The 23548-nt window shown below is 29.1% G+C and overlaps 1 protein-coding gene across 1 annotated transcript; it reads right to left on the minus strand.

Moving 5' to 3' along the window:
* Positions 1–3407: 3407 nt before the first annotated feature.
* On the minus strand, positions 3408–11454 carry LOC108467170 (uncharacterized). Its single transcript, XM_017767720.2, has 9 exons — positions 10855–11454; positions 9528–9668; positions 8272–8652; positions 7057–7161; positions 5590–5730; positions 4484–4687; positions 4271–4363; positions 3986–4097; positions 3408–3890 (listed from the first exon to the last, which is right to left on the minus strand). Exons 1-9 carry the CDS (start codon positions 11344–11346, stop codon positions 3847–3849), a joined length of 1713 nt encoding a protein of 570 aa, XP_017623209.1. The 5' UTR covers positions 11347–11454; the 3' UTR covers positions 3408–3846.
* Positions 11455–23548: the final 12094 nt, after the last annotated feature.

The raw sequence follows: 23548 nt of genomic DNA on the forward strand, positions 1-23548 counted from the left end.
TCAAATATTTTGCTTTAAACCCCTTAATGGTGATGATGATAAAAGAATATCACAAAGATAGTAACAATCAATTCAATTTAATAACAAGAGTAATCAAAACTCAATCCTCCCTTTTTTCATCCTTTCAAAATAGATATTTATAACAATAGTGATTCATATGAAATATAATCTTTTCATCATTCACAATCCTAATATGATATTCATTATAATGAATATCTTTTAAAACTAATGCATTGACCCTCGCAAATTTTTTACTTTTTATATATTAATATATTAGCTCTTCTAGAGTTTTCAACTAATTTTATACTACCAAATATTAGAATAATATTTGTTTGTTTTAGTACCAAATAAGATAAATATTTTATATCTGTAATGATAGAATTCATTACTATATTCTCATATCCTTTTCAAAAATATTAATAGAAACAAAATATTTGGGCATACATCACATATACGGCTAATAATTTTTCATATCAAATTGATAACATAGGTTATCTTTACTATTCGAATAGTTATCTTGAAAACTCTCATTGTTCTCTTATTTATTATTGTGTTCCCACTTTTAGTAATCTATGATTATATCTTTTATTTTCTTTATGTTTGCATTCACTTCAGGGAATGCAACAAATCTGGTAGGACAGACTTCTAAACACTTCCATTGATTTTTTATTTCATAATCTTCATCGCAAAACATGCGTGGATTTCAAATCAAAATCTATCTATCATGATTAGTCTCCAATTAAAATAAACATGATATAATAAATAAATCATGATAAAATATACCTGAGATTCTTTAACATTATTGTTATCACCTCGGCTATAATCACAAGCACTATTACAAATAGTAAAATAATTTAGTTTTAGTAATAACATTTATAATATAATAGTAAAAAATCATTTAATAAACAAAATCAAAATTTTCATGTACGATGCTTGAAAATTATCCGATACACATTATGCAATTTCAATACCACATATATGTTATAAAATCTTATGATGCTCTAATCGAATATTTATAAATGCAATTTAAAAGATATAATACAATAATTTAAAGCATATTTAATAATAATAATTTAATTATAAAAAATTTTAATCATTCAAATATCATACATACTATAATTTAATAAAAGAATCTTAGCTTAAAAGAAACCTTAAAGTAATAATATTTTTTCATAAAATAATTTTACCAATAATCAATCAATAAAAGAGAACAACATACAACATAATGATTATATAAATTTCTTTGCATAAAAAGGCATAAAAAATTTAGAGATATATGTGTACCTGAGTGGTTAAAGGCTCTAATAATTACCCATAATATGTAGGCCTCAATTGAAATAAAGCAATTCTAGGAAGCAATCGAGAGTAGTAAATTTTGGGATATTTTTGTGACTTATGGAGAAAAACAATTAAAAGAGAATCGTGTCGATAACGTGTTATAAAATAAAAGATAGAAAATAAAGAATAAAGAGAATGAGATAGCAAAAGAGAGCGTATTTTATTGATCAATCAGAATATTTACAATACTCCTCCAAAGCCTCTATTTATCAGCATAAAAAGCATAAATGAAGTAAAAATCTACTTCTAACAACTATTAGAATTTAAAGTACATCAAAACTTATCTTAATCTTAATGGACATTCACTTAATAAGATATTCATAACAAATATACAGATATTAACCTACAGCTTATAGTAAACTCCGATTGATTATGGAGCTTTGGTCAATAAAGGTTGCCCCACTTAAAAAATTAAATTAAATAAAAAAATTGACATGTATTTTTATATATATTTGAAAAGCTTTGGATGATGTAGTGATTATTTCAATTTTTTTAATTTTAGTCTATATTTTCATAAAGTTTTCAAAACTAGATTGGTTATTAATTTTGTTGTGTCATCGGTTCGACGGTTTGATCAATTCATATGATTCAATTAAATAAATCATTAAAAAACTCATAAGAATAAAAATATTAAAAAAAGTTCAATCCCTGGTTTAATAAGTTTTTTTGCTGTAGTTCAATTAATCTGTATCGGTTTACAAGTCAATCAGTTTGGTACCTCTATCCGGAATGACACCTCAGTTGGTTCCTGATTCAACCTATCCAATTGACTGATCCAATTCAAACAACCACACGGTACACCTAAGATTTAAAAATTGATACATATTTATACACTTGTAAAAAAATAAATTACTTAATAAAAATATAATAATTTGATTTTATTCAAAATTTAGCTCTAAAGTATATTATTTTTCCACTTTGACCCAACTCCAAAAAGTTTGAAAGTGAATAATGCCATCTACCTATCACATTTTTATTAGCTATCATTGTCATTTTTTTATTGAGCAGCATTAAATTTTTGAGATAAAATGATAATTTAAATGCTCAAATAAACTAAAAAAAATTTAAATACCAAAACGAAAAAACTAGTATATTTCAAACCTAAATCGTAAATGAAGCCGGATAATTTTAAGTAATTGTGAAGATTAAAAATAAATTTACTGCCAATGTACAATATAATAATATACCCCACTACGTTGGATTTAAACTATTAATTAAAATAAAATTTTCAATTATACTGCATAATTGTCGATTAAAATATTATTTTATATTTTAAATATTTTGTGAAAATAAATTTAGAATTAGATCAAGATAAACTAGCAAATTATGGGATTATTTGAAATTACAAATATAATGTGATAGAATTAAAACATGATCCATCGTTCAATATGCAGATCAATCACTTCGTAATATTATTTAAAAATTAAATAATAAAATATTTTTACCTGTATACAATTACTATGACAAATAGTATAAATAATTACTAAAAATATCAAAGTATGTCAAAATTAAATATAGAGATAAAATCTCAAATTTCAGTGTAGTATAGGGACCAAAACTGAAGTTTGGCCATTGTTATACAATTAAAAGGAGTAAAGGTAAATAGGACCATCATCTTATAATGTAAAAGAGAGAGACAGAGAACAACATATGTCCCTCAAGATATCAAATAATGTCAAAATTAAATATACAAATTAAATATCAAATTTTAGCATTGTAAAGAAACCAAAATTAAATTTGACCATTATTATAGTAAAAAGATTATAATTACAATTGTAGGACACCTATCAAAGGGATCAAAATTGCAATTAAACCATTATTATATAATGAAAATAAGCAGGACAAATATATAGCTTATAGATACACATAAATTTCTAATTTAAGTATAATAAAAGGACTAAAATTAAAATTAAACCTTGTTAAAATGAAAAGACAAAAGAACCTTCCTCTTATATACATGCATATAGGTATACAGATTCCAATTCCATCTTGATCTTAAATTTGAAATGAAACATAAAAATGAATATAATAATCCTTGATCAATATATAAACAGATGAGATCAAACGAATGCAAACAGTTCTTTTTTTTTTTTTTTTTATGTCCAATAAATTTAAAGAAGTCGATGAAAAGCTAGATTACACACTTCTCCAAGATGAGACTGAAGTAATAAAATTCACTCGTGGCTAGATCAAGGGGATGACAAAATTCACAAAACACTGGAGACCTAGGTTAACAAATATTACACTACAAAAGATTATTTATCTTTTTCATCCAAAAATATTACATTCAGATTAGCATTGTCTTTTATCTAATTGCTTCCATTCTCTGCCCATGACTCCCTGCCAATCCATTAAAAAATTTTGTTGCCCTTCCAAATTACAATATGCTGATTCTCTTCTCAGCTTGTCTCTTGTCCCCCAACAGAAATGACCCGCCCATCTGGCAAAGGGCTTGAAAATGAATTAAAACCATAAACTTGTCTAATCACGCCGCGTAACCTCAAGGTTTCAATCACCTTGTAAGCAGTATAGCTGACGTATGTTACCGGAAGCTGCCACATTATTATAAAAACGATATTGAAGTTCAGAAACACCAGTTAAGATTGTTACAGTTGGTAATCACAGGAGACCAGAGATAGTGGATTACCATATAACCAGTCCTTGAAGTATACATGCAGCGCGCATGACAGTTCTCTTTTGCGATTTTCTTCAAGCGGAGCTTCTCTCAATATTTGCTTTATCTCACTCAAATTCTTTTGCTGTCGATCATATCAGGAAGAAAACAAAATTTCAGATAAGTCATTATCAGAAAGATCAATAAAATCAGCCACTACTTCGAAATAAGCAACATTGCTTTTATCTCGACCGTAAAATTAACTCAAACTATAAATTCAATGCTTTGCCAAAACAAGTTGGGCTTTAGCGCATTTACATTTCTCAGTTGAGATTTCAAGTATGCATCAGGTAAGGGGAATGGGTTATCCTTTGTCGACCCAGCTGATTCACCTTCAAACCAGTTTGGAATCTGCGTATTAAGAAATGTTCATGTCAAGCACAAACAAGATCAAACTATAAACAGGTAATATAAACTAAAGATTTATTAATATCCAAGCTAAGCTAAGCTATGAAATGCCAAGAAGCATACCAGGAAATTTGTGAACTGATCAGGATCTAACTGTGCAGCTGACTCTGCTTGCGCATCAGAAACACCTGCAGGATGAGATAATGAATCATGTGGATCAACCGCTCCAAGTGCCAAAGGTTCATCCCATCTATTCATAGTGGCCTGAATGCCAACTTCAGCCATGTGCTCCTCCAACTGAGAGTAGAATGTATTATACGGTGCCACCTGATGAAATTTAATAAAAGAATTTACAAAACAGTCAATCTTGATAGCACCAAAAAACCAACTCAAAACAACACTAAGATGGTTCTGAAAGGTGAAAGCTGTGTTAAAAATGAATAACAAACGTTATTCTGCCAACTAGAAAAAGAACAGGGAAAGCCTTCTTGGAGTGTTCTCCACTGATGTTCTGGAAGAGTCCATATTCTATTTTGCCGCACAGTTAGATGTTAAATATGCTATTTCTTGAGGCGTTACATAAATGGTTATGTCAGAGCAATTTGCATTACTATGGCCAGAACAAAATCCCCCAGACCCATCAATTGCAAGCTGACAGACAGACAGAATAGACAGCAACAATAGCTCACAAATGATGGAATAGAACATGAAAATACAGGATCAGCCTAAACAAACTTTAAAAAAAAAATTTAAACTAATGGCAAGTTGTCAAAAATCTGCTGACGGTTGAGCATTTTGTATGTTAAGGAAATTTTGTACAAGTGGATTTGGACTTGGTGTCACAAAGCAGAGACATGATGGAGCAAGGAGAAGTAGAAGGAAGAAAAATGGAAGGATGGAACTAAAACATAAAGCACATGCCATGACCAGAGCCAGCAGCATCAACCACCAGGCTAGGCAGTGAGTTTGGCTGACTTGGGTGAAGTTGAAAGGACAAGGAGCTCAAGAAGACAAAAAGACACAAACAATTCTGGAGGAAAGAAAAAAATTAGACATTAATTTGACTAATTGAGTTTCTTTCTATTGTAAATAAACAAATTTTCAAAATTAAGACCAATTGAGCATTTACTTTGACATAGTTTCTAGCAAATTCCCATCTCACAAACTCATATGTGATCGCATTATATTCTCATTGCGCTCAGAAAAGAGGATGCTTGTGATTTGCTCACCTGTAGCTTGTGGTTATCACCCACAACAAGGGGGCGCTGATTCACTCCCAAAAAGAATAGACACTCACGACAATTTGCAATGCAGACTCGCTTTGCAGCTATTATCACATGAACTCGCTCACAGTGTTCAACTCTTACTGCCTGTAAAAATAAATAAATAGATAAATCATTATATGTTCATCCATGAATGGAGAGCATATCATTACTTGAACAGGAAATGAATTGATAGCTAATAGGGTGTAATAATCAGATTGACTGTTTTACAAGAAAGAAGCATATTCCCACACGAGAAGAAATACTGCAAACAAGAAAAGAATACTAGAGAAGAAACCATAACCACCACATGCAGATACCATGTAAGGCAAGCAAACGTATGTAACAATCTTAGCAATACAAACTGATTGAGTGCATGTGAATGGCCATATTCAGTTCATAAAAATTCCTTTTTTGTGATTTCAGCATAGCCAAGAAATGGAGCAGAGACTAAGAGGGGCTATTCTTTTACAAGTTCTGACACAATCGTTGAATTCTGTATTCTTAATAACAACCTACTAACAGCACCAGATGATAGATCTTCAAACGAAGAATACTCTTTTACATTCACTCAAAGACATTCCAAACAAGAAGAATTCATAGATTACTGACAGACAGAAGCTAGGCGGATGAAATGGAGAACACACATGGAACTATATCCTAGAAGTCAAAACACAAGGAATCAAAACAAACAGTAAGATGCTAGATCACCTTTCAATTGAGTGCCTTTGATGACAAAGAAACAACTAGGTAACTTTGTTAATAGAGACGGATATTTTCCAATCAATAGAATAGTCAATAACCACACTAATGAAGAGATCAAAGAAAAATCCAGGCTTATGTTTTAAAATGAAGAGATACCAGCTGAGTAACTTCATCAACAGAGACAATTTCTTCTATAAGTTCGGACACACTTGTTGAAAGTTGTATTCTTTATAAAAATGCTCTAACCAACATCAGATGACCGATTTTAAAACAGAGACGCCTCTTTACATTCACCCCAAGACATTCCAAACTATAAGAATAAATAGATTACTGATTGAAGCTAGGCAGTTGAAACAGAAGAAAAATAATAGCCATATCATAAAAATCAAAACATAAGGAATAAAACAGTAAGATGTTTTCGATCACCATTTCAATTGAGTGCCCTTGATGGGAACAACTAAGTAACTTCTTTAACAGAGATAGATATTTTCCAGTCAGTAGAATAGCAAAGAGGAAGTCCATTAATTGAAGAGATATCAAAGTAAAATCCATTTCCAGAGTTTCAGTTCAAAATACCATAGATATGTTCAGATTCCAGAAAACAATGATGAACTAAAAAGAGGAAAACAAATTTGTACCCAAATTACACATTTAGTGTAGCAGAGAATATTTCAACTGGTTCCAGAATTTGAGCAACATAAGTAATTGACAGCACAAAGGCAATGATACCTTGCCAACAGCTCCAAGGACTATAGTAGCATCAGAGCATCCATAAATGGTAGCATATCTCAAAGGTGCTAAAATGTAAATGACTGAATCATGGCAATTAATGACCTGAAATTTTAAAATAATGTGAGGTTAGAGATGTTTTATATCACAAAGTACATAAATATCAAACGTTAATAGAGAATTAGATCAAGGTTGTTGCCATAAGCCAATTAGCATACAACCTCAAAATTGAAGGTCCCATGTCGTACCCCCACTCATAATAATCAAAATAATATTTTATTTTAATAAAAGCAAGCTAAGCAAATAATTGGATACAAGGCCAGCTTTACTTAAAAGACAATGTGTTACTTGCAAATTTAAATCAATAAAAAGATGATGATCAGAATGGCATTGAGGAGATTGACTTTCAAGAGGGGACAGATATGAAAGAGCCATTTTTGGGAAGAAAACAAGATTACTGCCCAGAAAAGGACCAGTACCTAAATGGACAAAAGTTTTTTGTGTCAAGCAAGTGAAAGTTATAAACCTACATAGTGGGTCACAAGAAATCAAAAACCTTTTTAACAAAGACGGTGCCAAGATTCAACAGACTTTCAGCTGGTGTCTAGTACTCAAGAACAACTGCGGTTTATATCCGAAGCAAGGTTGGGATAGATACAGAAACCCCACTCAATCTAAGAATTTTGCAAGTATGAGAAAACACTAAGGTCCCTTAAATTAAAAAGGATTAATTGCACCAAATATGAAAACATGCCTCTACTCTCATCTTTCTTGTTTCAAGTAACCAAGTCACCTCATGAAAGAGAGTTGCAACTAAAGACTTGTACCATTATCACCCTTTTTATCTCCATATGATTAACATTCCAGAAAAAAGGATGAGGGAAAACAGAACCAATTTTAAGCCCACCTAAATTGGTATCTTTGTCTCATCTCATCCAAAAAATATGCAGCCAACGGGCATCTATCTCAATATTTATAAGATGGTTGCATGCAATAACCTAATTTGAGTTTCTATAAAACATGCACCCAACAGATTCCATTCGGTACTTAAATGACTCTAAAAGTTGGGAGATCAACACAAGAATCCAGACTATTAATGCATCTACAGAGGTGCAAGTCACTTATTGCATTTAAACAGAGTAAAAAAGCAGTACAGAGTGTACACCCAAAAGAATTTCGAGGTTTTCCTAAATTGCAATGCAAATATAGACTAACCTTCATAGAAGAATGTTTGAGATCAGATGCCTGCTTTACATAGGATGATTTAGAGACTCCCTCAATGAAGCAACAATTCCTCGCACTTGGTGAGGCTCTAGCTGAACTTGAACTAGCGTCAGCCATTGCAACATCCTGATCAGAGCCACCTTGAGGACCATTTTCTTTTGCAGATATTTTGTCAGTGATATGCTCCAAAGAAGAAGCTATATTTTCTAGAAGCCAATCAAGGACTTGTGATGCTGGAACGGGAACAGCAGGCATGTCTGGATCTGAATTAGCAAAAAATGGAGCAGCTTGGCTTAAAGGAATTCCTTCAGATCCCTTATCACCAAATTGAATCAAAAATCCAAGGTGTTCAAATCCCTCCATGGTTAAAACCTGAGAGAATCAAACCAAGCCATAGAAACTAATAACAAGCAAAAACAAATGGAAAAGTAAGATATGCAACAACTAGAAGGTGTGATCACTAATACACAGTAACAGAGTTAAAACATCCTAGCTGATAACAAAGAGGAAGAATAGAATAATAAGAACAGAACAAATCAGAACATAATAAAACAAGAAAGACACACTATAAAGGAAATACGTAAGTTGGAAAGAGTAGAGAAATAAGAACAACAGGTTCATAAAATCTCCAAATTATATTCTAAACAATTTACAAAGAAAAATTCAGCTCAAAATCAGTGATTACTGCAAAGCTGGCAAGGAGTTCTTCCTTCCTTTATAGTCAAGATTGTTAATAATTTTCATTCCATCATATACCCAGGGGTAGACCTAAAACAAACCATCCTAAAGAAAACAAACCAAAGCATAATGAAAAAAAAGTGCACAATGAGGATCCCAATATTTCATAACAAATGGTCTCGACAAGTTATCTAGTGAGACAAACTGGGTTGCCTTCAAAAACTAGAGTATAAACCACATTCATACATTTTATAAACAGTAAATTTATATTCCAGGTCATTAGTATTCTGCAACAATATTTTGCTCTACAAAGTGCAACCAATAAATTACTTTTTCTGTGCTTTCACCTTTTATCTTGTGAAACTAAAGTTAACACATGTTAGGTCTCTAAAATTGCATTCCATTAATGAACAACAAAGAACATGAAGAATCAAAATGCAACAAAAATCTCTAATAAACAAACAAATGCAATTCTTGAATTATATTTGAAATACTTCAGTCTTGTTCCAGTTGGAATAACAAAACAAAACGGAAAAAGAAAAACCATGTACAGATAGCATATTACAAACCAGAGACTCTTCGCCTTCCCCCTCCACAGGCTCTGACAAAAGAGACATAATATTAGCCAAGTGCTTTTGAAGATATGACAATTGATGAGCCTCTTCATCAGCCTGTGATGGCATAAACCGACGTGTGTTGCTGCGGACAAGCTGTGATGAGAGGAACCACCAAAGTTAAGTCTAAGGGTTTAACTTCCATAGAACATAACACTGCAATTAACTTCTAACAGTAAATAGAACCACGATTATTACAATGTCCACTAATGGTAAAATCCATATTCATGAGATAGATAACTATATAAAAGATGTGACAAACAACCATGTCCTACCATTAGGTTTCTAAAGTTAAAAAGCAAAAAAATTTACACTCCCCTGGAACACAGTGCCAAATGCATTTATCATATTAAAGAGCAAGCTTAAAGTATTAGACAGATAGAAGTAGAAAGATGAACAATAAGACCCAGCAATTTAAAACAATTCTATTCATAAATACAGGCCGAGTGCTCACCCCTATTCCTTAGGAGTAAAAAAGAAAATATGCTTCAAACAGGGAAGCAAAAACAAGAGGAAAAATATATTAGAAGCAAAGAAAAAGGAGACTATAAATAACCTTAAACATATTGTTACTTATTTTCAGCTATTTGATTTTCAGCTCTTAAAATGTCATTAAAGAAAAGGTAAATAATTAAAAGCAAATTGTTAATTAGAAGTAAACTGATAAATAAAATGGAACACCAATGCTGACACAAGTGTTATACATAACTGTGTAGATGTAATCAAGCATTCTATTTCCAAAACGAATTGTATGTTCAATTTTAAGATACTAAAATGTTGTTTGTTTTCGTATATGAATGTTTTCATAGAAGATTTATATGCACTTATCCATTTTTCGTTTTTATTTCAGGATGCAAAAGCAAGAAGCCAAAATAACACTAAATGGTATTTTGTCAAAACAGAAGAAAACTAGTTCCATATAAATGCGTAATCATGCATTTATGATATTGACTTAATTCTTCAAAAATGTCAATTAGCTTTTGCATCTTAAAAGAACTCATGCTTCTAATTTTCCGCAGAGACTAATATCATCTTTCAATTACCAAAACATAAACGGAACCACAGTTCGTTCTTTCCCAAATGCCAATCAAGAGTCAAATTTTCGTGAATTCAATCAGTTTCTAGCATCAACGGCACTCATTTTCCTAAAAGTAACATGAATCTAAATAAATTGTATAAAATGACACTGAAATTATATCAACCACCACAAATACAATTCAAAAAACATCAACCACATTTCACCACAAAAAAAAAAAGACAGCGAATTGATCAAATTCCTTACCTGCAAAGGTGAAAGAGCCGACAAATAACCGTCAAAAGCTGAGGTGGAAGGCCAAACATCCGCAACGGCAGCAGAGTCTTTGTGCGAGCGTGGCAAAAGCCTCTTATACGATTGAATGTACAAAAACAAGATCAGATCACTCAAATCGGAACCAACAGAGTCTACATCGTCGGGGTGGGCATTGACGAGTGGGTCGGGCTCCGAGTGGAGCACCGAGGCGAGAGTATCAAGGATGAGACGCGCATGTTCGGATGAGATCTGGAGCGCATCAGCGAGGGCATCCGAGTTGACTCGATGAGTAGAGGAAGAAGAAGAAGAAGCGAGCTTTTGCTTGAGAGGGATTAGGGCTTGGAGGGGGTCGGTGAAAATGAGCTTCTGGATAGGTAAGAGGCCATGCTCGAAAGGCTCGCGTCGTGGGTGGAGTAGAGTGATGGGGCTAATAATTGGATTAGGGTCGCTCTTTGAAGTAGATGGTTCCATGGGGTCGCTCATCGCTTTGAAGCGGAAAAAAAATAAATAAAATGGAGGTGGAGGGTTTTGTTTGCAGATCTTCCAGAGATGAATGATGTTGTTGAAGAGGGAGAGAGAGTGTGTGAGAGGTTTCTTATGTTGAGGTCGGGTCTAGCCGAACTGATTACGTGGCAACATTTTAGTGGCTAAGATGCTAAGTGGATGTAGATGCAATCAAAGTATTTTTACATTAATTAATTTTGCAATTAAAACAAATTTAAGCAAGGGTTAAATAAAATTATTCCTTTTTTATGATTATATTTTATTAGCTTTATATGATATAAGCATCCACCAAACTGAAAATTTGAAGATAAGTAAAGATACAAATGGTTAAAATGCATAGTCAATTTAGAATCACACTTGTAAACAACATCAAATGATTACTTATGGCTCAGTTATCCCTTCAAGATAAAAAGTCTATTTAAAATTTAAGAAAATTTAACTAAAAATATTAAACTTAAAAAATAAAATTGGATAAAAAAATTAAGCCTAATTAAAATATGGGACAAGCTTGGACTTGAACGTTCAATACTAAACTTGGTTCGACCCATTTTTAAGTTTATAATATTTTATATTATGTTATTTTTATATATTATGTAATTTATAACATATTAAAAAATAAATCTAAACTAAATATATGATACTATTATAATGTAAACATTAAAATAATGTTAAGTTGACTATATAAAACATTCAATAAATAAAATATATTAATTTAAAATATTAATAATAATTAAAAATAATATGAATGGATCTAAAATAGATTTAAATTAGTTTTTACAAATATAAGTGCGCTTGATAAAATTTTTAGACTCATATTTTAGATCAAGTCGGATTTAAACAAATATAAAATATATTAATATTATACTTGAATCTAACTAAATCCAATTCAGCCCATAAAGTCCAATGAAAAGTACATACTAGTATAAGAAAAATGGATATGGTATGTGAACAAAACAAAGGATAGTAAAAACCGTGCGCAAATTGCAAGCTCCATCACCACGAAATGTGTTGGCATCATTGGAGGCGTCAATCTTAAACTTGGATGACCCATCGTTCGCAAGTTTGCTCATGAAGGATACGTTGTTGCCATCTTTGCTAACAACAAATAATCTTAATAGGGTGACGCAATTAAAAAATTTGATAACTAAAATAAAAATAAAATTTAATTCAATTTGAAAAATTGAAAAAATTGAATTTTAAATTAATAAAATTCAGTTATTCGATTTTTTCGAGTTAGCTAGAATAAGTAATTTATGTTTTGAGTTCAAGTCGAGTTAAATTTTATAATTTGAATAGTTTAAATAATATATTGGTGTAAATACCCTTTGTTCTTTGTCAATTTTGAAAATGAACAAATTGAAATATCTTTCAATAAAAATTATAAAATATTTAAAATATTTATAAAAATTTCAAAATTTATATTTTTAAAAAGTATAAAATTTTAAATGAAATCTAAAGAATATATAAAGAAAATTTTAAATTTTTAAAATAATATTTTGGGACCTAAATAAGTACTTTTTTTTCTTCTTATTTTGCTTTGACAAAATTTCCAAATATATATAGTTTCAATTTATGTGCTCTAACATAAAATTAATTGTATTGTAACAAGATTTCAATTAAAATTTTAAATTTTTAATTTAACTCAAACTATTTTACTCAATTCGACTCGACTTGAATTTCATTTCACTCAACTCGATTTGAAAAAATTTCAAATCGAGTTAAGATGATAAAATAGGACTCGTCAACTTAATTAACTTGAAATTTCTTTTACTCGATTTGATTAACCGTTTACCTCTACCTATCCGGATAGTTTACCCATCAAATTGTACAGTTATTATTGTTTGTTTTGTGAAGTTAAACAAAAAATAATTAAATATATTTACACAAAGAGCTTAATATGATAAAAACTATTATGATTTAAACAGGAAAAGAATTGAATTGTGTAAATTATTTGATAAGTCCTAAAATATGTAGGCTTAGCAATTGATCCAATTAAAGTGAGGATGACCCTTGAGAAGAAGCCCAAGCATTAGAGAGGTAGGGCATGCCCAAGCATAAAATATCTTTTATGTAATGAGATTAGAGATAATATAATTCGAATTCGAACTCGTGTCAGATAAGTATTTAATAAAAATTTAAATCAAGTAATTATTTTTAAGATGTGATATTTAATAAATTTAAATTTTGGTTCTATATTTCCTCGACTACGACATCCTTTGTGCCAAAATAAAAAAAAAAACGAGTGTGATTTAATATGGGTGTGGGAATTTTCAAGTTTCTAAAAATAGTAATATTTCAAATTTCAAACAAATCTAACAACTAAGAAGAGATTCAATAAATCACTCAAGTCAGAAATTATAAATTAAATCATTTACGATGTAATAGTTTATTAATATTAATCTCATTTTTTTTCAACAATTAAATAGGAAAATAATACGTTTCAGTGTACTTAAACTCATATCTTTTTGTACTAACAACAATATCGATACCAATCGAATTAAAATTTAACATTAAAAGAGAGTATAGGGTTTAGAAATGAAGTGTGTAAAGTGGGATATTGATTAGGAAAAAAATGTACCAAAACTTTATCTCCATCACGCATCAGCCCATAAAGAATTACTATATTTAGAAACTTGAAATAATTTTGAAGGGCCCAGCCTAAAGCAATATTATCTTTGATAAATGTCAATTAGTGATTTAAAAAGGCCCATTCCTACCATAATTCAATCACCCATTTCTATTGAATTTTTATTTTTGGAAATTAAGAGTAGCAAGACATTGCCAAAAATAGCAAATAATTTTATCATCACCGCCCACTTAATCATCCAAGTTTGTGGTTGAGATTCCCAAGCCTAACCCTTTTGCCATTTTTATCAAGCAAAGGTATGGGAGCAGAGATTTTTGGCATTTTGAAGCTCCAACTTTTAGAAATTTCTTTTCATGTTGAAAATGAAGTTCAAATAATGGTTAGATTTATTTTAAGGAAAAAAATTCTAGCAATATTTTGAATTAAAGTTATTTTTTCTTCAATGAAACTTTGTTAGGAATGGTAAATTTCAACTCTTTTTTTCTAAATAAAATTATAATTCGTTGTATAAAGATAGCAATAAAGAAGACAAGTAGAAAATGTGAGATTCGATTCACCTAAATAAGATGAGAGTTGATACTGATAAAAGAGATGAAGGAGGAGGAAATAGAAGAGGTAAGCTTCAAAGAGAGAGAGAGAGAGCACCATTTCTTTGTACGCCCTAGTTTATATAGAGGGTCATCTTATGTCCTATAGCGCGACATAAAGGTATAGAGGTTCATATAGTTATGCGAGATGGTCAGGTGCCAAACGAGCACTACTATTGTAAGTTGGTTGTCGTTATAGTACATACTATATGATCCCACTTTTGTTGTAAGTTGTCGTGCTCTAACAATTCTCTTCTTAAAGTACCAAGTGACAGATGAGTCCACTTATCCTTGTACGAAAGGTTTTGAGTAAGTAGAGATCCTCAAAAGATATCCTATAACAAGTTATTATAAGAGATTAAAATAAAAGCATTAAAATCATCACGAAAATTTCAAGTGAAACCGTTTATAAATTTACCCTATGTCTCACTATGTATAATCCTCAAATGTTTTTAATTTCTTATGAACTACCAACTTGTTTGGTTGTAATTTTTTTTTTTATCAATTAAAGATTAATATACCTACATATGCTATTATTTGATACCTGCAGTTAGAGAATGTTGACTTCCAAAAATTAACCAAATTGTTTATGTTGAAAAGCAAGTATAGGTTAAATAATATTATTTTTTTTTGTGAAATCACAGGTCAATAATATTAAATACAAAATCATAGATTAGATGAATTAATTAAATAATCTATGGAAGTAGATATGTATAGACACATGTACATGTACATGTACTCAACTGCCTTAAACCATGCCTCTTTTGATTCCTATTTTATTAGACAACCCTACATTATTAAGTAGAGTCAACAACAACATATACCAACACTAATCATATAACCAAGATTTTTGTGCGATTTTATACATGAAATCATGATTTAATTCAATTTTCATAAATTATCGACACTATTGTCATTGTAACATCATTCTACGTTTCTATGTTGCATACCTAAATAAATATATTTATTCAATATAAAATAAATTAATGAATTTATTTCTTTAGATGTGTATAATTGAATTAAAATTAAATTTTCATATATATATATATTTAAATCACAATTAAAATTTCATATGTATAATTGTAATAAGTCAAAGTTGATGTATTAATTGTACATTCAATCAAAATTTATGTACCGTTTTAAATTTTATCTCGAAAAATACATGTACAAAACTTTACCAATGGCTTAATTTCATTCATTAAATAATCTTTTATAAGTGCCTTATGTGTATATGATTTAATCTAATAAAATATAAATTACAATCATAATTAATTATTAATGTATATAAAATAAATAAAATTCCATTTAAACCTAAATCATCATAATTTTACCTTTTTATTACGTAAGCTTTCAATAAATAAAATTTCAAGTTTGACTTTCGAGGATGACTGCTTCAAGCAAATAGTAAACATCTCCTTTATAATTGTAGTGTCCCTTTTGATAATAAAAGCATGGAATATTTTGGTGTCAAAAGTAAAAATATTATAAAGTCAACTAAACAATAATAATGGAATTAAGATAAGATTAATATTGTATTATACTTTCAAGCAATTCAAGAAACTGTAAACAAGTAATATGGTTCATCTGTGACCTGTAATGTGATTAGAAAATTCGCTTCATATGCTTAATACATATTTTTAAAGAGAACAACAAGGTAACGGGTAATTTGACAAAAATGACATTCTTAAGACCTTTGGGCAAATTTATATTCATGCAATCCCCAGATGAAGTCCTTTAATCTTTACATGATGATCTATCTAACGTAGTGTGACCTTATTTTATTTTGTTTCGTTTAATCCTCTTTCGTATCAAAAATATATATTGTATTATACTATACCATCATTTTCTTTATAAAAGATTATATAGATAGAAAATAATTTATCTTAAAATTATCTTAAAAACTTTAAATTTTAGACAGTAATAAAATAATAATACTTCATTAAATTTTAAAGATTTTAAAATCAGTATTATACACTCATCTATATTTAATATTCTCGAAATTAAATAATTTTTTTTATGAATTATAAAATAAGGTAAAGCCCAGATAACCAACGCGACTAGCATAACTCGAACCCAAATTACAGCTGAGATAATAAACACTCTTAACTATCATATAGCCACATGAGGTTTAAAATTTTCAATTTTAATCGATTTGGTTTGGTTTTTTTTTTTTATATGTTGAGACAACAACTTTATAAAAATTGATGAAAGAACCAAAAGTAAAAAAATACCGCCAATGGCATTTTTTTTATAGTTTGAGTTACTTGTTTTTTTTTTAATTACCTGTTTTTAAATGTTTTAGTTAAAATTAAATTAATTTAAAGAATATATTAAATATGGATGAGTATATAATGCTAATTTTAGAGAAAATTAGTAGAAAAGGCTGGTTTAAAAAATAATTAGGAAATTAGTTTTTTTTTCCAAATTTAGGAAAATAGACCGATTTTTTTAGAGAGAAACAGAAAACGAGTCCAACAGGACATGTTTTCTTCTCACACATTTTCAACCTCAACCCTATTAGGGAATCCCATGAAAAAAATTCAGAACTCGAGAATCCTAAAATAATTTTCAAACATCCCATCCCAGGAATCTTAGACAATCATGGACTCCCGCATAATTTTTTTTTTTGAAAATTTTCTCCCTGGTTGCTTATATAAAGGGGGTTTTGCTTCATTCTACTCTATTAGCTCTCTCGTCCATCGTCCCTTAGAAATTTTTTAATTGTTATGTTTTGTTGAGTGTTGAGATTTTGGGAGGGAAAGTTTGTTTGTGTTGGAGTGTCAAGGAGACATTGTGATAGTTTTAAGGTATGTTTGAATTTATGGTAATGTGACAGTGGAGAAAAGCTGAAACACGACTCGGGGCGGTAGTGATTGCTGTGATTAAAGAACTCATTAATAACAACAATCGTTGTTGCCACAACTTGAATTTCAACTTTTCTCCACCGTCATAGTCACTCCTCTCCTTGAAAGTCTTCTTGCCCCCAACTCTGTCACAGGTTTCAGACAATGAGGCTAAGGATACTATTTTGATGGAGATGGAGAAAATGAATAAATTGATTATATTGGTAAACCTCTTTTCTTCCTTATGATTATGATCTCAAACTTATGTATGAGGTTTATAAAGCATCATCTTCCAGTGGCATGAAACGTGAACCCGTGACCGCATAATCACCATCAATTGAGAGTCCAAGTTGCAATGCAATATCTTCTAAGGTGATAAAATGTGTAGGTCTCCAAGTGCAACTATATCAGCGTGAACTCAAATATACCTTAAAACAATCACAATGTCTCCCTAAAACTCCAATACAAACAAACTTTTTCTCCAAAAATTTAAACACTAAAAAAAATAATTTTTTGAAGGAAGAAAACACGTCTTACAGTAACTGTTTTCTATTTCTCTCTCCAAACTTGACCTATTCCCCAAAATTTAGGAAAAAATGGCCTAAATCCCTAATTAATTTTTAAAACAACATTTTAATTTACCCCTAATTTTATGTCTTTAAATATTAATGAAGTGTGATTATTTTATTGGTACCTAAACTAAGGTTTTAAGGATCATTCTAATATAAATTATTCCATATATATATTCTTATAACATATAAAATTTTAAATGTTAAAATTTAAGATTGTAATTTCACATGAATTGATATAGTTACAAATATATGATTAATTCTTTTAGGATTTAAATATTTCTTAAAATATTGTGTAAATAATTGAAAAGATAAAATAGCCTTACAATATTATTTATTGATTTATGTGGGATTAGTTTTTTATATATTTTATATTAAGTTGATTTTAATTAACTCATGATATCAAATTCAAGTGAATATATTATTGTAATAGATATATAGTATAAATAATATATAGATCAAATATGTGAATTATAAAATTTTCATTTTTTATTATATTTTATGTATTATTAATTATATAAACTTACACTATAGGTATTGGCATTAGCCGCTAACCATGAAGCATGAAAGGGCCATGGAGAGGGGCTTGTCGGAGCAACCAACTACTCCCATCTAGGTTGACGGAGGCTCCGATGACAGGAAGAATGGAGGGGACCGACTCTCAAAACAAAATAAATGAAAGCGAAACAAAGTTGGTGATTGGCGATGAGGTGAAGTGAGGTTGGAGGTGAAAAAGGACAATAAAGAGAAACGAGAAAAGCGTCATTAGTTAAGCATAGAGGTGTTTATAGGTCAGGTCAAATTTCGATTGGGTATAATTATGATATTAACATATTTTATGATTGTCCAAACCTGGCTCGACCCAAAGTATGAGCTTTAAAATTTTGCTCAAACTCGCTCATATTTATAAAAAGACTAACTTAAACCCATTTTAAACCTGTTCATATTTTTTTAAAAATATTTATATTATTTTAATTTAATATTTAATATTTTTATATATTTTTCTATTTATTGAATTTTTAATATAATCATCTTAACAATGTTTTAATGTTTACATTAGAATAGTATTATATATTTAGTATATGTTTATTTTTAATGTGTTATAAGTTGCATAATATATAAAAATAACATAATATAAAACATTATAAACTTAAAATGGGTTGGGCTCGGGCATTGATTATTCAAACCTGACTTAAACTCATATTTTAAACGGGTCTAATTTTTTTGTCTAAACCCTCCCAGATTTTGGGTAGATCTTCGAGCCTGGATGGGTAGTCAAGCAGCGTTAGGTGCGCAGGGGTGAAGCCAAAAATTTTTAGGGAGGCTAAAATTAAATTGTATATTTTTACAATAATAAAAAATGCAATTTCATCATTGTAATAGCCTAAATCTTTATAATTTTTAAAGGATTAAAATTAAATTTTTATATTTTTTGGGGAAAAGTACAATTTTACTATTATTAATTTAAAATTTTATAAATTATAAAGGAATCTAAATGAAAAAATTTTCATTTTAGGGAGGACCAAGACCCTCCTCTAACTTCGCCACAGGTTAGGTGATAGAAAGGTGAAAAAGAAATTAGAATAATATTTCAAAACGAAAATTAGGGTTTTTCTTCTACATAATAAACATAACTTCATGTTATGAGGGGAACTTAATTGTCATTGTGAGGATGGAAATGTGGACTTAACCAATGAAAGGAGTTGGTGGAAATTGTAGCCACTTCAATTGCCTTTAACAATCATCTTACTTTTTTGTAGCCTCTTACCATATACCTAATCCAAATAGTTCCGGGTTTTAGTACATATTGTATAATATTTTGTATAAATTAAAGCAACTAGTTTTTGTTTTTGAGTACTCAATTTAATTAACTTGATAAAGACTGTCCATATGGGAAAAAAAATCTGTAAATAAAAAATACTGATGTTTATTTTAAGTATAATGGACGTATCTAAACTCCAAATAAGATTTTATATATATATTTTAGTTTTATTATAATATACCAAGATAGAATGGAGCATTTTCTTATATTTTAAGATAGGGTTAAATTATTTTTAGGGTTTAAATTTGATCATTATTCTCATATTGTGTATAAATTTTTCTTTGTTTAAGTTAGTCCTTGGACTAGACAATTATTCTCCCATCGAGATTTGAATCCTTTTGTTCAAATTAATCCCTAAATTGGTCCAAGCTAGTCTATTATATTTTCTTGAAAACCCTAAATGTGAGAATAATTATCAAGTTTAAGCTACAATATGAGAACAATTATTAGTTTCCGAGATTAATTTGGACAAAAAAAGTTTAAACCCCAATATAGAAATAGTTGACTAATTCATGCCCCAATATGAAAATAATCACCAAATTTAAAAATTAACTTAGATAAAAAAAATTCAAACCTCAATATAAAAATTATTATCAAATTCATACTCTAAATAATAGTATATAATCCTATTTGCATGGGAAGGTGAATTAACTTGGAAATACCCCCAGCAAGAAGATATGGATACACGCCATATAGCTATATATTTATGCATAAGTCACTTTCAAACTGGTCAAAATACCATCCAGACGGTGATTTTCTCTGAAAATTGACTGACTATCTACGTATGTAATATGTCCCATAGGTGCTGGGTTGACGATGCCCTTTCCCAGTGTTCATTCAAGCTAAGTTTGCATCGCTTGTCCTTTCAACTATTCTATATGTCGGATTCACTTCACACGTGTTTTGGCCATCAAATACGAATAACATTTGCTTTTCACACCAGCTCCAATAATAATAATAATAATAATAACGGTGAATTTTTGTTTTCTTAACAAAAAAATAATAATTATATATGTGTTTTTTTATACAATATATAAAATTATTTCGTTTTTGTAGGTTGGTCGGACATATTACTCTTTCCTTGTGCCTATTTCGTTGTAGGGCATTGGTTTACAGGTACAACCTTTGTAACTTCGTGGTACATTCATGGATTGGCTAGCTCCTATTTGGAAGGTTGCAATTTCTTAACCGTCGCAGTTTTTACTCTTGCTAATTTTCTCAACCCATAAATTGAAGGATAATGCACTTTAATGCACTTGAACTTACGTCATCTTATATTAACAACAGTGTCCATACCAATCGAATTAAGACTCAATCGACAAACTACCGAATTCTTATAATTACATGCGAATTAAAATATATTAAAGCTAAGCAATATTAGAATTAAGTTTCATCATCAATTCAAATTATTGATAAAACTGTCTCAACCATTTAATTTATCTCACCAACTAGTTATATTTACCATTAATCTTTTTATAACAAATTTTATTTATTTGTCAAGATTTTGAATGTTGTAAAATGAATATTATATATTTATAGCATAATTATGTTATATTTATATATTATTTTAAAATTTTAAATTAAAAATTGTAATGTATGAATAATTGATCTTAAACTTGTTTTATAAAATGTCATTTTAGTCTTCCATTTAATTTTTTGCTTCTTTAGCTCTTAAACTTGTTTTGTTTGTCAAATCACCCCAAAATGAATGAAAAATTAATGTTTGTTAATTTTGTTGTCATGACAATCCACAATTATGCCAAATTAGCATTTAATTATTTTTTTAAAAATATTTTTTGAATTTTAAAATTTTAAAAATTAATTAATTTCTAACATGGCATTCATGTATATGTCACGTTAGCCAAAATTAATTTTATTCATCTATTTTGGGGTGATTTGACAAACCTTACAAGTTTAATGGCTAAAATAGGCAAAAAAAAATAAATGGAGGACCAAATAAGTCATTATGCCTATTAATAGGTAGATTTAGATAATATCTTTAATAAAAAGTACAAATTTACTTCCATTTATTAAACATTATTTTATTTAATAAAAAATATTAATAATTTTTATGTAAAATTTAAATATTTTATTGAAATAATAACTTAAGAATAGAATTCATTAATTTTATTAAGGTTGAGGCTTTAGAAATTCTAAAATTCGATATTAGAACTTCATCTCGTAAATCGTATATAGATATTTTCAAATTTATTACGATTTAAGATTCACTATAAATAGATCCTATCTAAATTTATTTAAATCTAAATTGATTGTTAATTCCTATATATATTTGTTAATAGCATTTTTCGAAATATAAATATAAAATTTATAGATAATTCTAAAAAAATATTAAATAAATTTATTAGTTAAAAAAATAAAAGTCTTCATGTTGGTAGTGGTTGGAAACAAAAGGAATTAAAAATAAAAAATAAATGGGGGAAAGATGGGCCCCACACTCCTAGAAATGGGACAGCCGTTGGATTGTTTATAGTTTTACTTTGATGTTGTGGGCTCCACTTTCCCTTTCCGTTCTTCTTTTTTTTTCTTCTTGCAAATATCAATTTGAGAAATCTAATCTCACACGTGTTTTGCAGTCAACAGTCCTACCTTTCTCCTCTGCTTTACACGTGTCTATAGGAGATCTGCCTGTCCACCCGGTAATAAAAAATTTTACTTGTTTCTGTTTTTAATTTTTAATTATAAATTTATTTAAAAATAAATAACTAAATTAACAAATTAGCTGGTTGTGTAAATGATAAGTAATTTCCACGTAAGAAAAATAAATAACTTAATAAATTTTCTCATTCCTAACTTTCTTTCTAATTTCATCCTTTGTTTCTTTTTTCTCAATTTTGTTTGTTTGTTTTTCCTTCTTTGAAAAACAAAATATAATTTGTTTGTTTCTTCTGGGATTCTATAACGCTTGTTTCATCGTTACAATTTTATATCCAATTATAAGTTTATGTAATCTTAATTACATCTAATCATGGGTTGGATTCAAGTCGAATCAATATCAAAACTTATGTCCATTTTTTAAGTTCAGTTTAGTTCAAAAAATAGATTTAAAATTTTATCAAGTCCGTTCTGGATAAAAAAAATACTAAATTCGAACCCGACTTGATCCGCCTATATTAAATTTTTATATAAAAATAAATTTAAAAATAATATATTATATTAAATACGCTAAAAACATTAAAATAAATGTTTCTTAACAAATGAAAAATACATTTAAATACATATATACTTAAATAGTACTAAGATAGTTGTAATTTATCAAGTAAATGTCTCTAAAATAACAGCAAAATTAACAATAAAATAAAAGCTATACAATATTCAAACATTATAATAGTAAAATGGTGGCAAAACTATAGCAAGAAAAAAAATTTAAGTAAATTCGTGCTGGGCCTGGGTGGGTGGCTCGGCCTTGATCAAGTCGACTCTTAATAAATTTGAAATTTAATCTTTATACTTTTATTTTTAGGAATTTAGTCTCTTTACTTTTCAAGTTTCAAAATTTAAGTCCAATTTTTAATACAGTTAAAACTATTTTGTTAAATTCAAGTTCATTGCAACATCATATTTTTTATTTGCATTGCTATCAAGTGATTTTTTTTTATATTTCAAAATGTCACACCAATAAATTTAACAAAAGAAATTTAATATTGTTAATAATTGATATGAAAAGGAAAGAGATTAAATTCTTAGAAATAAAAATACAAAGTCTAAATTTAAAATTTATGAAAAATACAAAACTATGACATATTTTAACCTTT

This window comes from Gossypium arboreum, chromosome 2, assembly GCF_025698485.1.
Source record: "Gossypium arboreum isolate Shixiya-1 chromosome 2, ASM2569848v2, whole genome shotgun sequence".
Lineage (NCBI taxonomy): Eukaryota > Viridiplantae > Streptophyta > Magnoliopsida > Malvales > Malvaceae > Gossypium > Gossypium arboreum.

Bases quoted from the DNA above. Each gene is read 5' to 3' on its own strand.
- LOC108467170 (XM_017767720.2), bottom strand. From the start codon at position 11,346: ATGAGCGACCCCATGGAACCATCTACTTCAAAGAGCGACCCTAATCCA. The intron at 7,162-8,271 runs GTTAGTCTATAT...TTAAAATTTCAG, and splicing joins TCAAACATTCTTCTATGAAG to GTCATTAATTGCCATGATTC. The intron at 3,891-3,985 runs GTAATCCACTAT...ATAATGTGGCAG, and splicing joins CTTCAAGGACTGGTTATATG to CTTCCGGTAACATACGTCAG.